The sequence below is a fragment of the Acanthaster planci genome, linkage group LG02 (assembly GCF_054643075.1).
Source record: "Acanthaster planci isolate LZ-2023a linkage group LG02, COTS_SCS, whole genome shotgun sequence".
Taxonomy (NCBI): domain Eukaryota; kingdom Metazoa; phylum Echinodermata; class Asteroidea; order Valvatida; family Acanthasteridae; genus Acanthaster; species Acanthaster planci.
The window spans coordinates 32328479-32344831 of NC_141778.1; the positions used below are offsets into that span (position 1 = coordinate 32328479).

The following is a 16353-nucleotide window of genomic DNA, read 5'->3' on the forward strand; positions in this document are numbered from 1 at the left end:
TTGTTTACTCGTATACCGTGCTCAAAATGCTCGAAAACAAAAGAAAAACAGCAATAAAAACAAACTTATTTCGCACAAAGGAAAACGGTACACTCTTAACGTCAATTTAGTTAACCCTTCTAATTTCAACATTTTGCTTAACAGAAATAACATCCGAATGCTTAGAATAAGGAATACATTTTTACATTTAAATTTAATTTCAATAACACACAGGTAAAGTATCTGCAGGGGTTTTAGATTACAATCAATTTAATTATACCTCTTGGCTGTATCGTTGGCCCTCAGTGATTGGTCCAAGTGCCTGCAAAGAAGTGCGCTGTCTCACCAACTTGCTTGCATACTGAAATAGGCATTTTGTCGACCATAAATATCAATTTTCTCATATCAGCCAACTAAGAGATTCAGGAGTCATTGCGAAAGACAGTAAACAATACACTGAGTGGTGCGACCAACATTTTCAGGTCAAGTTTCAATTTCTTGCTGCTTGAAAAAAATCCAATTACTGTACCTATTTATTATGTACAAGTGTAAAAAGCGGCGAGGGCCCATCTGAGATAAACTCGGATGCCTCCACTTGTGTTCGGATCGCTTTAATTTTGGTCACCTTCTTCGCTTGGCTCATCTCAGTTTTCAGGTGTTCCTTCTTCCATACTTTATTGATTTTAAGGACTGCTGGTGATCACGGATGAACTATTTTGGCCTAGACACCAACTCTACTACATGTACGTGTATATCCATCAGCCGAAACTGAACGTAACTGTGACAGAGTGTAGGCTAGGCCGCTCGGGTGTTCACTATGCCGTGCCGCGTGACCCTGCGTCATGCATCCTGTGAGCTCTACGCCTCCGAGCTACCGAATCCTTCACTACCCTCAGTGGTACCCTTCTCCGTTTCCTTGGTAACAAAAGAGTCGGAATCCATTGTCGGGGATCGGTGGTTTTTGATGTGGTCGACGTCCATGTCGTCAAAATTCATCCCAGAGAAGCTGACCTTTTTGACCCGTCTGTGGTGTGGAGCGGCAGGGGGTTTGTCCAACCGCGCATCGACGGGTAGATGACTGTCTTCGTCGCTGTCATCATCGTCGACGGGAAACTCCTCACCAATCAGGTCGTCCATATCACCGCTTACATCATCCTCTTGGGGATCCAAAACTTGTTGATCCTCTGGATATTCAAATCCGCGATTTTGAAGAGCACCGTCTTGTTTTTTCCTGCCGCTTTGCTCGTCAGGAGTATGCATCTCGTCGACTGGGGAGTCTGGGCGGCCCTGTTGATTCAGGACGATATCAGGCTGACAGGTGAGCTTCTGTTTCCTAGATGTCTTGATCCGAGGTCTCAGAACCGCATCTCGCGGTGGGAAAAAGTCTTGTATGGATGTAGGAGAATCAGGAGTGCTGGGCGAGAGTTGCTCTGCCCAGGCTGCGGCTTCGCTATGATTCCTCTGGAAGGTATGTCCTGTCACAAATTAATTTTTGGTTGATATACTTATGATGCTATTTCGTCAAAACCACTAGAAGAAGTCTGAAAAATTCCACAGAAACTGACTTAAAATGTCATGAAGAAAAAAAAACCGCTTTAAAGAGAAGAAGGTGACACTGTAGTTTTTCACCATCTGTCGATACCTTTTTGGCGAAATCGTAATGATCAGAACAAATCGATAACTGATAAAAGCAGTATCGTTAGGCACTTTTGATGAGTTGTTTTGGGCTTCTGTGAAGATCGGAGAGATTTGTATATACTGCCCTACCTCCAAATCTGAGGTGGTCCATAATGTTGTTCTTGACATCAGACACATTCAACATGTGCTTGAAGGACTTGGACAGTATCATCTTATGCTCGCTGTCGGTGTTATAGCGCTGATAGTCGAACGAATAGGAGAAAACAGCGGCGCCTAAGACCATCTCAAGGCAGATCAGAAAATCCTGCAGTAAAGAAATAATGCGTAGAGGCGGCGCCCTCTCGTGGTTGGTGGTCGTCAATTTACCACTATAAAGCATACTTCATAGCCAATATATAATACAGCATTATTATCCAATCATTATTCAGTTTCTCATTCATCTAACCTTTCCACGTGGACATAACAATGGGTGAGAGGATGCTTGCACCCACCGCGAGGGGAAAATTTTTTTTAAAAGAATAAAATGAAAAGGAAGATGAAAATGGATGAAAAATAATAAATGATAAATAAGTTGCCTGAAAACAGCCTCAGAATTTACCGTCTTCCCCTGAAAAAAATCCTAGTTATGCCCATGCTTATCCATTTATACAGTATCATGGCTTATATCGTTGAGTACACCATGGTCTACTGTAGTTGTACGAGAGATTTCAAGAACCATTGGTCATAATTATTGACTTTTACCGTGACTCTAATGTAAACTTCAGTTGGTGCCAGATCACTGTTGTATTATGAAAAAGGTGTGAAATGCAATACCATGAACATTTATAAAAGATAACATAGATACAAACCACAAGAATTTACACCTTTAGTAAAACAAGCCTCAATGTCACAGACTTACCTGTAGCATAGTTGCAAAGGCAAAAGGATCCTCGAATCTCTCGAAGACCCCGAACTGGGCCAGGAGATTGAGGATGACAGACTGGAAGTTACTAACGAAGATCACCATCTGTATTCCGACGAATTGAGCCGTTGAGCGGGGCAGCATCTCGAGCTCTTGTAGAGTAGCCTTGCGGAGGAGAACCATGCAGAAGATAGCCCACTGGAAGGACGAACATTACGGCTTATGCAGTGTATTCAGAACCGCTGTTCGGGCACATGGTGGGCCCACGAACTTCCATAGACATATGTACTATATGGACGAAAAAATACATGTACTACTTACAATCTGCGAAATAGTGACACAAATTGTCACCCATAGGTAGGCAAAATTGGGTGAATAGTTTCCTTCCTCGAACTTGCCAAGAAGATCGGTGACTCTACGGAAGTTAAAACAAAGAGTATTTGATTATCATGTATGGAATGGGGAAGTCAATGATACTGGAGAAAGTTGGAACTCAAAATAAAGAAATCCCTTTCGGGGTCTTGTTCAGAATCAGAAATACGTTATGTTCATGAAGTGGGTTCTGAAGAAACGAAAAATGTTGTTTATAATTCATTTCCTTCATTTATTTTTTTCGCTGTTGATGTTTTCTGAAAGCTTTGTCTCTCTTAAGATGCCCCATGCGTTCACGCGAACAGTTTGACATGTCAATAATAAGGGAACGTACAATGTACTCACAATGAAATCCCTGAAAAGATAATTCGGATGACCGTATAGTTGAGAACACCATTCCTGCATCGGTTGATTATCCTGTGGGGGTCAAAGAGCAGTACATGCACAAAAAGTCGTCCACCGAAATTATTGTGGAAAACAAAACTCAGCAAACACCACAACATTCTTACAATTTAAGTCAATATGGAATATTTCAAACATATGATGTGCAAAGCCGCAAGTTGGAATTTCAAGGAATAGATTATCATGAAAACGTTCTTATCATGGTACTGTTTACAAAGTGACACACTGTTTGTGAGGGGAAAGAAACTGTATAAAAAGGAGCCAAAATTGAGTCACTGAACCAAAATTGGCGACGCAAAGCTTCTCAGATAAAGTCTGATTGATAAAAGTTAATGCCACGAGTGACGACGTTTAGCGTTGACCGTCACAAAACGACTGATAACAAAAGATAAACTGTCTAAACAGAGCTGATTTTGCTTAACCATTAGATAGCGACTGGCTCTGAGTCCTGAATAATTTCAGAGATGATTTGGCATGACTGTGCTTCAAAAAGGGAATTCATTACGGACCAGAATATAACACATCAGTGGTACACGGACATGCATGTACTTGCAACACAAGTTACTCTTACGCAAAGCTATTCGAAAGCGCACCAGTTGAGGAAGTTCGTCTTAAAAAGTGTTTAAAAGTTCTTTTCATTGGCGTATCGAGCGGGGGGTGGAAGGGGACAACTTGACCCCCTGACGGATTTTTTCTCATTTTTTTCCCTTTTGTACTATAAGAATACTTTATAGGGGAGTAGGAAAGAAAGATATCGGTAGTTTAGTTATCAAATGTTACCACCGAAACCCTTAGAAACATCACCAAGAAATAAAAAGCAAGGATTTCAGCGCCGTGAGTAAGGCTATTGATGTTCTTTTCTTCCAAAAAAAAACATGTTGAACAAGCCCCAAGCCGCATTCTCTGTTGAATTTGCCCCCGGACACCAAAAGCTGGATGCGCCGCTGGTTCTTTTAACTAGGTACAAGCTTGCTCCATGCAAACCATTGTAAAACGAAACTTCAAGAAGCTCAGTTTACTCAAACGCAAGAAAATTCAATAAATTGCACTTGAAATCTTAGAAATGTTGCTAGTTGACAACTTTCTTGTTAACAACACTCTGAAGGCTTTCAACACTAGGCAGGATATAACAAGACTTATTACACTTCTAGGAATTCTATACGCAGCAGGGTTCAATACAGAATACTCCAATCATCATGAAGAACGGCCAGGTACATACCACACCCCTTCTTAATCGTATACAGTTTACCTTTGATTGGGTACCGCTTTGACACAGCAGCATGGTGCTGGGGACTTGATCAGAGGTTTAGCGAGCAGTCGCTCCTTGAAATTCGGCACCTCCTCGAAGAATGTCAAAAGATAGAAGACGTAATTGTAGATAACGTAGGCCTGGTAGAGCTGACGAAGTGTGTCCAAATATATCTCCGCTGCTGGAAAACGCAGGGCGAACCACTACATCAAAAACAAGACGTTTGGGGGCTTATTATGGGAAAACGCGAATGCCAGAGATAATCACAGAATAATTCCTTGACAAACATTCACTTTTGGTGCAGATATTTACGCGTCCATTATTACAAAAACATGAAAGCCTCAATTCGTCTACTTACACAGTTTACCTCGTAGATTGGTACAATCCATAATATCCTGAAAATGTAAGGGAAAAATACTGAGTAAGATTGCGCTATAAACCCAACGTAAAAATGAAACCATTCTGTACTGAATATTCATCATTCACATTTTATAAGACGATATTCGATTAGTTACTCAAGCCGACTTACCTGATAATGTACTTCTGGAGGTCTGGTCTCGTGTAGCATACGATGTGATTGATTATACCCCATAGCGATATCGGTATACAGATGACCATAGCGAAGAACCCAACAGCAGCCAGCGTGACCTGAATATTCTGCTTTTTGGCATGGACGAGGTCGAGAATTATCAGCGGGATGGTAGCAATAACGAGAAGAGCGTACGCCACGTAAAAGGCGGGGCGGACCCATCGCCGCCAATTAGCCCAACAGGACCGCGGGCTTGAGTCGCCTTGCACTAAGGGCGTGGGGGTTGACTGGCCCTGCTCAACGCTGCTGGGATCACGGTCGATCTCCATGTCCAATGGTGGACCTATGAGACGGTGAGCTAATTACAGTCTTTGTCAAGTTCAGTCTCATGCCCTGTACTAATCACCTGAGCATTCTTCTTGGAATTTTTGTTTAGTTTACGAACACTTTAATCGGCAGCCCCAAACCTATGGGTGACTGTGTAAGTCAGACCTCCGTTTACATAGGGAACCCTTCTCTTATTAGGACAAGGTTCGTGAGGATGCTTATGATCACAACTATTATGTATTTACCTTTTCAAAGTCCAAACTTTATTTCGGCAGGACCGTAGGGCATCGGTAGGATTGCTGCACAACCATATCAGATAAGCCTATTGCACCTTGCAAAGTGTGCATGAAATTCATGAAATAAATGATGACATGTATGGCAACTTAATGCAAACAAGTCGATTTGGTTGTCACTTTTGTCATAACAAAAGCATATCAACGCCATGACACCTACAATCCCAGTACTAGCCAAGGCGGTGCAGAGGGGAAGAATACAATACAAGAATACAGTAAGCGGACAACTAGAAACTTAGCAGATGTCAAACTGATACTCAGGGTGTTGTCGACTGATTTTTCTATTTTCTGTCAGCAGAATTTCAGATTTTATGAAGCCACGTCGCCCGTTTTAAAAAATCTCAAGTTTCTGTTGGCAGAAATTTCGATTTTATTTGCGACGACTTTTTGGAGCTCTAAAAGTAGACTTTTACCAGTGGCATAAATTTCTGCCATGAAATGGGGGTGGGGTGAGATGCATGGGGGATGTGGGATTTTTTGGGGAGATGACTTGACTAATGACCGGTCTTGAAAATTTAAAAAACGTGTGTACGGTGTGTGGGGGAGAGGTTCTGACACCATGTATGTTCATAATAGAGATCTGTAATATGTATTACACTCCTGAAAAACCTTTCACCAAAACTATTGAATACATTTTGGTTGTTGCAAAGTCCGAAAAATTCTTCACAATCCGCCTCAGTTATTTTTTCTCTCACCACAAAACGTGGGCACATGATTCAATAGCCCATCCTCCTCGAGGTAAATAAAGGGGTAAAAATACCCCATTCCCGCTGGGCTTTACTCCCATGACTTGGTGGTTCAGTCGGTCATTGAATTGGTTTTAATTTGTTCTTCAAGCGGGCATGCCACGGCCACGCACGTGATCGACCATTCAAAGCCCACTCCAATAGATCTCCATAATAAAGACTACTCCGATTAGACGCAACCACTGCGACGGCACCGTACTCAACGCGCACATTCTCAAGTTCAACTTCACGCACGCGTACCCTTAATTGGCTAATCACGACATCATGGTTGCACTACACCAAATACGCGCCCGTAGAAAACGGTGCAAAATTGGACCGAAATAGCGCCGCCTGTTGGCTCTCGTGAAGAGGTTGGCCTCCGTTTTTTACTGAAAATTCAAGATTATGGCCAGAAGATCACTTTTCGTTTCAATTTCATGGGGATTAGCCACGAAAATCTTTTTTATTCGCTTTTCAAGGAAGATACCCCCAAAACTGCAGTAAAACTATAAGCGCTCGTTTCTGAATGTAGCCGCCTGCCCCTATCCAAAATAGGCCCGCAATTTGGTGCTTTTTATGAAAGAAATACCCCGAACTGGAAACTATCAGTCCCAAATTCGGGATTTACAGAAATATTTCTATGATGCCTCCTGACTATGGCATGTCTTATTGTAAAAACCCCGTGGGATCACAAAATATTAATGAGCTCGCGCGCAGAAATACAACCATTTGGTGGAATGCACCCTCATGGTCGAAGAGGCATGTAACGCACGCGTACCACATATCAACGATCATTGTGCCACCACAGTAATGGCTTTTGTTGAATTACACTGTACTGTGTTACCGTCAAAAATTGGCACGTTTACGTTAGATAATTATGCGCATATGCAACAGCTGTGCCTACGAATTTCGGCTGAAGAATACAAGCTCTCCTAGTCATGGAAACAGACATGTGGTGCTGAACCGAGAGTAGGCTAGACGCGGATAAAATTCAAAATGCCAACTATAAAAATATAAACAGCGTAATCGACGTGAATGAGGACTTTTTCTAACCTAGATTCCCGAAGGCTGCGCCCTACACGTTCAAAATTAACAGTCTTTGGACAGTTGACGTCCATACGTTCCACCAAACCCAGAGTATTCGTCCCGAGCTGAAGTGCACCCCCAATCGGCGAAAAGAAAGACAAGTGGTTACAAGCGGGTTCTTGCGTGTACGCAAAGACCATACATGCCGAAATATAGTAAATTAGTTACGCGTACTCAGCGTGCTCCGCGTCAAACGCGCATATACTTGCGCCCCTGATGGCGCGCCTATGCGGTGAGTACCCCCTCCCCAAAAAACATGTCCTCTTTTGTTCCGTTCGGAGCGGATATTGTGAAATGCGCCTTTCAAAGTCATCCATACATTGCTGCCCAATAATTTTAAAAGGAAATAAAGGTGCAAAATTGAGGCATGATTGGGTTGGCAAATGGATTGCAAATGCATATTAGGAGGGTGACTTTAGAAAGTAAGGGATATGAATATACACTGGCTGAACTAATTTCCACTCTGCAATAATGCCAGTGCCACGATCGAGTATCACTTAAATTTTAAGCCATCGTAGACTCACAAGACGACCCTTATCCCCGTCAGGAGACGCATAATATTCAGCAATATTCCAATAAAAGTACATGTACATAGCCATACATGATTTTCTATTGCTTTCTTTCCAATCATGCTGGTTTTGTTTGCCTGCAGCAGCTACGTTTAGAGCACCAGCTCAAGCTGCTTCCGAGATACCAGCTATAAGCTTACTACTTTGATTTTAAACCACCAGCTACTTTTTGACTACCGGATACTTTTCATCCAACAGTTTTTACAGTTTTACTTTTTTCACTACCAAAATATACTTTTAAAGCACAGATACTTTTAAACCAACGAACCTTTGAATCACTTGGTACTTTCAAACTACCTGATACCATTAACCAGCAGCTTGACAGAAGAGTGGGTCTTTTACCTTTGTCTTTTTTAAAGCCTCATCACAGTTGCAAAGGGCGCCCTATATAACTTTCATAGTCGACAGTTTTGTTTGGGTTTCGTGCCTCCTTCATTTTTGTTCTGTTGTACTTTACAAAGTCCATAAGTCTGAATGTAATGTTGAGAAAACTGGCCCCTTAGTACTGCTTTGAAACCAATTGTTACATAATTTGTTTGATATCAGCATGAAGAATCTCACCTGGATACCGGTCACTTATGAACGTACAGTAAATATAAAAATACTACTTTACGTGTAGTTACTTCGATAGCCAGTGCAGGTGTCAAAAGAGCCACATGATTGATGTCCAACAAATATTCTTCATAATTATATCTTTGGAAAAAGCAAAGCGATTTCCCACGCTAGTGCTGTCGATGTGCAATATTACTAGCGCCCCCTACTGTTAATCAGATCTGATTGGTGGCGCCATCAAAACAACCCGAGTACATACAAGACATCCAGTTCTAACTTAGAACTGAAACACTTCCGGGAGGAAGTGCGACGAATCCGACATTTAGACCCAGAGATTGAGCTGATAAACACTTCAGACCATGCCAAGCCAAACCCAAGAGAGCTAGAATACAGATCGGGCCGTGTTCAACCTCCTCTCCGAAGTAAATGTTATCCGTTTTACTTTTGGGGCCTAGGCTACTACATGAAGGTGCACGGTTTTCGGCTGTGCATACAGTGAAGCAGTGAATCGTCATCATCACGTGGTGGGTCGCATGTTAATGTTGTCACGCCTCTCCGTAGACGATATGATCATTCCCCAAACCAGTTTAGGAACACTCTATCGAAATTAATAAAGTGATCACTGATACAAATTTTCATCTTGCAAGACTTTGTAAATCGCGATTCGTCATGGAGGAATAAAAATTACACTTTTAATTCCTGCAATCATATCGTGGTGTAATTCATGCATTTTTGTTGTTGCAGTCAGAGTCGGGTTGTGTTGCAGAAAGCAACGGAAACCAGGCAGGATTGATTGATTGATTTTCAGGAGTCTGCCTTTGTGACAACTACCTCATACTAGACTTATATATACACATGGAAGTAGTTTTCCTTTCTCCATGATATACATTATCTACATTTCCAGATTTCAGTTATAACCCAAACGGTCCTTAATCCTCCAATTTCAATATGATTTTACCATAGAGCAATAGAGCAAGGACACATTGCATATGCACTTGTAATAAGATTCATTCAAAAAGAATTCTGCTCCGTAACCTTCCTTTTGCCGTGTTTGCTGTAACAGTTTCTGCCAGTCAAAAATTCCTTCTACTTCTCTCTCTACTTTACAAAGACAATGGGACATATCATATATGCCATTTGACTGATTTTGACAGATAGGACAACTAGGTGCAGATTGCATCTTTGCATAGGAGGGTTAAATGAAAGTTTGGTGTCATTTTTATAGCTGCTTCGGTAACAGCATTCCGGGCAATATCATGGCAGAAGTGGAGGAAAGTGGCATCAGAACTGTGACTACAGCAACGGAGAACCAGTTAAACTTGCTGCGAAAGTACCACCAGAAGGCCCATGGGGCAATTGCCAGTGCTCTGACACAAGATGAAGCTGGCAATGTGGACCAGGCTGTCCAGCTCTACAGCGAAGGACTCAGGTATCTCGCTAAGGGTCTCGAGATCTCCTTTGGAGGTGGAACCAATCCCAGGGACAGGGAGCTGGAGTCTGCCCACAGGATGCAGAGCCAGATGCGGAGAACCACCCAGCAGATGAAATCCAGACTAGAAGAGTTGGAGCGTGAGATAGAGCAGAGGGTGCCCTCAACAGAGCATCACAGTGCCTTCAGCCCAGGGACGATGCAGGAACTAGAAGAAAATCTGCGACTGGAGGAGGAGCTGCTGGAGCTGGAGCAGCCGCCATCTTACGATCAGACGCAGGCGGATGCAGCAGAAGTCTTTGTTGTACCAGACGGCGTCCAGATATTCTTCATCAGCCCGGAGGGGCATGTAAGTGCACCGAGTCAACCGGAGGCACTGCGCATCTACAAATTCAAGGACAGCAGACTCGTCGGTGGGGCCAATCAGCCGCCAGCTTTCTTGCAGGTTGGAGACTGGCTGTACCCCTTAATTCCTGGGGAATCCCCAGCTCTGAGGAGTAGGCAGGGTGCATTCCTTTTCCCGGATGTGGCGTCCAGGGTACCTGGGGCCAGTGTTGGTGTGATGTTTGATCCAAACATTGACAGGTTAGAATTGATCTACTTACCGTAATTATTTCCAAATTCCACAATTTAAAGACAAGTTTTCACACATCCTAGGGGTTAAATGTAGCCCTTTGGCTACAAATGTGTACAAGCAGAAGCTTATGATCATGGTGTGCATAGATCAAATAAAGAAGTCTTTCAAATGTAAAAGCAATTTTATTTTGCCAGATAATGGTTAGTTGTCAACATTATAAAGAAGTAATTAAAGTTGATTTTATAGCAATTTCAGTATTCAGTAGACCTACTGAAACAATGTGTGAGTTTCTAACATGAAACATTTACTAAAAGAAGTTCATACATTTTATTTCACTGCTACATGTAAGAATAAATATTCTAATAGCCTAGTAATTCTTGGATTCCACTCACAGATGACCACACCATGTGAGTATATATCATGATATAGTTTGTGTACTGAAAAAGCTGGCCTCTTAATTGAAAACAGATCAAAGACACAAGAATTTGAGCAAACAATCCAGCAACTGACGGTGTTGAGAGAGCAGCGGGTAGCCCCAGCCCGACCCCCACCCCCTCGGCATCGACCAGCTGAGGGGCAGGAACAGACAAAGGAGGAGGAAGGGGAGAAAGTGAGCACCAAGATAGCCAAGGGCATCGCTGTAGGTAAGGGCTTGGTGCCAACTGCAGGATTCCCACAATCTAGGAAAGCCAGTGGGGAAAAGTAAAGTAATAGAAAAGTCATGGAAATGGGAAAAATAGGATTTCATGGCATCCTATTTTAAGAGGGAAAAAAGGTATGGAAATCAAGATCATGCAAGTTTTTTTTGGGGGGGATGAGCTGTGGGCTGGTTTTGATATGATAATGGAATGATGATAAAGTGACGGGCTCAACCCTTGTCAGTCTATAGTGGTGACCATGGCAATCTTCCATTTTGTAATACCAACATTCCTCTGCAAGATGGCATTTCCTTGGGACCCTGCAACTGGATTCATTCCTCTGTCCTCTGTGTTCAAACTACTCGGTGATCATTATCAATAATCATTTAAATGGGAACTTATCAGTCAACTTAATGGATGTAGAAGCGTGGGTAGTTCAGCTGGCATTTAAGAGTGAAGATGAATAAACATGAGCCATATTTGTTGGCAGCCTAAATCGAGGCAGGCAACAGGCAATGAAAAGAGTGGGGTTTTAAGTACATGTAGTTATTTTTAATGACACAGCAGCATCAGTCAATGAATTTGCCTTCAGCAAAAGTCACAGTAATCCACAAAAGATTCTACAAAAGCAGCCCAATCTACACACTATCAACACTGAGCTATCAAAGGTAATTCTGATCAGTGAAAACATTTAGGAAAAGTACTGCATTGTGTGTAATTACCATTGACAAAATATATGCCTGGATATTCACCTTGAAGATCCTGTTTTGGAAATCAAACACAGGTGCCGAGTGGATCACCTGGGGGTTAGGCAAGGGAGCCGAGGCCACAAGCTACCTGATAGGTGTCGGCAAGGACAAACTGAAACAGAACCTCAAGACGAACGAAGCGCCTGCCTCGATTGACGGGAAGTATCAAAAGGGGGCTGAGTATGCTCAGAAAGCCTCGGTGATTGCTGTAAAGGTACAGACTGATGAATAGACTGTTGACTTCTTGGATTCGGTATCCATGGTCTGGTGCAAAGTCAGGATTGACATGGTGTAGCATCTCCAACTGCAATATTCTCCAACTGTTGAAGGGTTATATCCTAAAACTGGACTGAGCCATGCACTGTGTGATATATAACAGCCTCACACTAATGTCCAATGAGAGAGGTTGCATGATCAAATAGTGCAGCGTCCATTACGTAAGTTGTCTAACATCTGGTTCGAGAGATTTCAAAAATATTCAGGCACTTCCAGAAGCTAATGCAAGTTGAAAGGCAAGCTAATCACCCTTTGCTGTCACTTCTGATTTGCATCAGGGGTGTGAAAAGATCAACAACAGTGCATATGCTTTGTAGATTTTGTATCTGTAGCAAAGCAGAAGGAACTCTGTAACTTCTTGATGCATCTGTGCTCTTCTAGGTGAGTGGGGCCATGGTGGACAGTCTCTGCTACTTGACCAAGAGGTTAGCCCAGGAGGTGAGCCCCTACATCAAAGAGCAGAGTGACAAACTCTTGAAGAGCAAAGACCAACAGGATGGAAAGAAGAGCAGTACAGTGGATGGTGTGATGGAGGTCGCAGCCAGTGGTCTTCAAGGTGTGTGGAATAACTGAGTATCAATCTTGATCATAAACACCAATAATGGTCTTTATCCTGAGTGGTGAGAAGGAATTATGACAATGTGTCCAGCTTAGGAACACAAGCTTTATTTTGTGACTTGTTAATATACATATCTATATTTGGATGATAGCTACTCTAATTTCTTTGACTGTGGTGATAGGTACAACCCACTCTTTGTTAAGTGTTTCACGAGTTGTTGATACTGTTTTAAGAAAAGATAGAGGAATTGTTGAAGTTTCCAAGAAAGCATTCCACAATCTCAAATGAAAGTCAATGTGTTGGCAAATCAGTAAATAAAGGAGATATTTTGACATTTGCAGGTTTTGGTATTGTTTACAATGGGCTGGAGACAGCTGCTAAGTCACTTGCCAAGAGCATGTCCAATGCCACTGTGGAAGTTGTTCAGCACAAGTGAGTAGATCTCTGAAGAGAACAAATACATGTACTGTGAAATAAGTACTTCAATAAATTTGTTGTTTTAAGCACGTCACGGTGGAATGATGAGCAAGCATTCTATTTTATTTCGACCAAGAATATCAGAAGTCTAAGCCTATTTGTTTCGAGTACTGCAACATGTACAGTGTGCATATAAGCTGACTTATTTCATCTTTTTTCATGATCATTTATTTCCACAGTTTTGCATACATACATCTCAATTTTCAAACAATATATTTGACACGGTGGGAAAGCCATGGAGCTACCCACTTAAAAGCAAATCTTATGATTGTGGGCCCTAAAATCAGTTCATGGTTACTATTAATTAATTACTATACACAAAAGACAAACATTAGACAGATGAGACACTTACTCTATATGCCAGCTAACAATTACCCAAGTTTGAAATAAAAACTAACAGGAAAAATGAAAAAGAATAACAACCCTGGGAGATTCTTTGAGAAAAGCAGAATGAAAATGTAATTGTGCAGCATTCACTACAATTATTATTATTAGCTATTTCTAGCAGCAAGACCAAGGATTCCTCAAAAGTATCCTTGGCGCTGTAGCTTTCAAGACTAAAGAAACCTGTACAGTGTAGGTTATAAAGAATTATTCAGTTTAGAGGTGGGAGGAAATCCCTGGGTATATGTTCTAGGGAAACCCACAGTCAGGTAGGGACTGAAAATGCAAATCCTCATGCTGACCTGGGTGGGATTCAGACCTTGGTCACTGGGGTGGAAGATGAGGAAACTCCCTGACCCTTTTCGAAGGCAGCTCCAGAATGTTTGTATGGGAAAATAAAAAATTGCCGCATTGGCAAAAATGTTCACAGAAAATCCACTCCTTTGTTTCAGGTATGGGGATGATGCTGCCCGTTTCACTGACACCTCATTAGATGCTGCCACAAATATCGGTTTCACCGTGAATAATATGAATAACATTGGCGTCAAAGCAGTTGCCAAACGAGCTGCAAAGGACACTGGGAAGGCTGTACTGGAAGATTACCGGAAAGAGTCACAAGATAAGGGTAAAGATGAACCTTACCGACCAGGGAGTAAGAAAAAATAAGAAAAAGTGATTTCGGGGATCAATGGTTGAAGGTCGTGATGTTAGCTACAGTGTCCTTGGATGGCTGGCAAAAGGTAGTGTTGACACTGCCTGTGGAGACTTAACTGTAATATAGTTGGCATGAATTCGAAATTATTCAAACAGGTACAAAATTTTTGCTGGTGTCGTTTGTGTAACATGAGGTATATCATTTTATTATCATCAAAGAATTCTTCAGTGCACTTTCTTCCTGAAATACTTCCAAGTCATATCAGATACTTCACTGTTGAGAAACGTTGAAATAAGCATTGCATGTAAGGAATATGTTAATTTATGCTGTCGGCCGACAATAAAAGGTATTAGATAAAACAATGTAGGCCATTACAATGGTAAAGAATTATTTTGCGAAGTTTTATAAGCATTACTTCATAAAGAGGCTAATAAAGGTAACTAGTATGTTAGATTGTTCTTGTTATGGTATTTTGTTATTCAACATCCCTCAAACATTACTTTGCTAAATTCATTGGCATAACAACACAATTTGTCTCTTAATTGTATAAAATAATAGTTCTATCATCGCTAAAATACACATTCTCACTTATCACTTCAATGTATGAGTCTTCATTGACTCATCGGTACTAGCGGTCTTTTCATTGACAAGAATTCTTTATTGGCAAGTCAGCAAACATTTAGCAAAATAGTTTTGGGATAACACAGGCTGGACAATGTCTGCACATTCGCAATTTGTTATGGCTTCTCATAAATGTTCATTTGTCCAGCACGTTGCCATTTGTTATGGTTTACTTCATAACTCAAACAATTTATTTTAGGCGTAAACAAAAACGATGATTAGATCATTTTCTGCAGAGGCATGTGAACAATGGAATGCCACTCTGGAAATAGAAACATTTTCAAAATACACAGGGATTTTTTTTTAAAGACTTTTTGGGGAAGTTCTCAAGCAAAGAATGAAACAAAACTACTTAAAGGAAATTCATTTCTAGTTCTTGTGATGACTGCTGAAATGAAGCCGGCAGTGTGCACAATATTGTCAGTGATGAGAAGGATGGAAGTTATGATGCTGAGTCAGTTCATTTGCCTTTGACCTTGACCATCAAGACGGTGTTTTCTTTCTTCATCTCCTTGTAGTCGGCAGTAATCTTTTCCAGATTGGCTATCGTTTTCTTGTTACTTTCAGTTTCAATCTGAGACACAATGGAAAATATTACATTATACAAGATATATTTTGTGTAATGCACAATACTAGTGTACAAAATATGCATGACAGAATACTTAACTCTGAAAGAGTGATGAATTTTGCTGTATCTCTGCACTGTGTATGTTTTGCTTTGATTGTATGTGTTATAATTGAGTCAGTCACAACTCACCTTAAGTCATTCACAAGTTAGTCACTCCTAACTAAACTTACAAGTGATTTAAAAGATCGATAGCGACGAGGCAATGGCATTCCTTGTTCATCTCTCTAATTTTGGTGTGATTTGTAAACTAACTTGAAAACTGACCTGTGGACTGACTGCATTCTAAATCTGGAAACTTGGACTTGCAGACAAACTTGACAAATGTCATTTCAGGAGATTAACCCTAACCATGCTGAAACCAATGATGTATCCAACAGCGGGCTCTTTCTTAGAGATCTTGTTACTGTGAGCAGTAAAGGCCTTTTGTTCTAGCTGTTGGATTCTGTCAGGTTCAGCAGGCTTCAAAATTTCCTTGCTGTTGGGTTGGGGGTTAGGGTCGAGAAAATTCAATCCTCACTGTTGGAAATGCAGGTTTCACCCAAGTATAGCACTCACGGCGTGTATACATTACTGATGTAATATTTTTTTGTTTGATATATATGCCATGAGTTTTACCTGGTCTTCAAGATCTCGGATCTCCCTGACAATGCTGCCTGTCTCTTCCACAGTCTTAATGAGTTGGTCAAAATTCTGCAATTTGACAGAAAGTGGTTAAAGCAAAGAGGTAGGCAAATGAAT

General features: G+C 41.4%; 3 protein-coding genes across 4 annotated transcripts in view; 1 reads left to right on the forward strand and 2 right to left on the reverse strand.

The window, feature by feature from the left end:
- Positions 1 to 101: 101 nt before the first annotated feature.
- Positions 102 to 5399, reverse strand: LOC110976992 (transmembrane protein 184C-like). The gene is made up of 8 exons (XM_022230746.2): positions 5071 to 5399; positions 4900 to 4936; positions 4542 to 4744; positions 3236 to 3307; positions 2840 to 2933; positions 2516 to 2716; positions 1747 to 1921; positions 102 to 1454 (listed from the first exon to the last, which is right to left on the reverse strand). Exons 1-8 carry the CDS (start codon positions 5397 to 5399, stop codon positions 838 to 840), a joined length of 1728 nt encoding a protein of 575 aa, XP_022086438.1. The 3' UTR covers positions 102 to 837.
- Positions 5307 to 15823, forward strand: spart (spartin). Of its 2 annotated transcripts, none has more exons than XM_022230747.2 (7): positions 5307 to 5423; positions 9848 to 10636; positions 11097 to 11272; positions 12051 to 12229; positions 12673 to 12847; positions 13192 to 13282; positions 14164 to 15823. In XM_022230747.2, the coding sequence occupies exons 1-7, from the start codon at positions 5398 to 5400 to the stop codon at positions 14375 to 14377; spliced, it is 1650 nt and encodes a 549-aa protein (XP_022086439.2). In that variant the 5' UTR covers positions 5307 to 5397; the 3' UTR covers positions 14378 to 15823. The 2 variants fall into 2 exon arrangements, with proteins under 2 accessions (XP_022086439.2, XP_022086440.2); XM_022230748.2 differs by lacking the exon at positions 5307 to 5423 and adding an exon at positions 8851 to 9146.
- The window catches only part of ccdc22 (coiled-coil domain containing 22), a 13642-nt gene continuing 11818 nt past the window's right edge, over positions 14530 to 16353 (reverse strand). Inside the window, exons 15-16 of the mRNA XM_022230745.2 lie at positions 16231 to 16305; positions 14530 to 15561 (exon numbers count right to left, since the gene is read on the reverse strand). Of these exons, the coding sequence (XP_022086437.2) occupies positions 15448 to 15561; positions 16231 to 16305 (189 nt within the window). The 3' untranslated portion in view covers positions 14530 to 15447. The remainder of the gene's footprint in view (positions 15562 to 16230; positions 16306 to 16353) is intronic.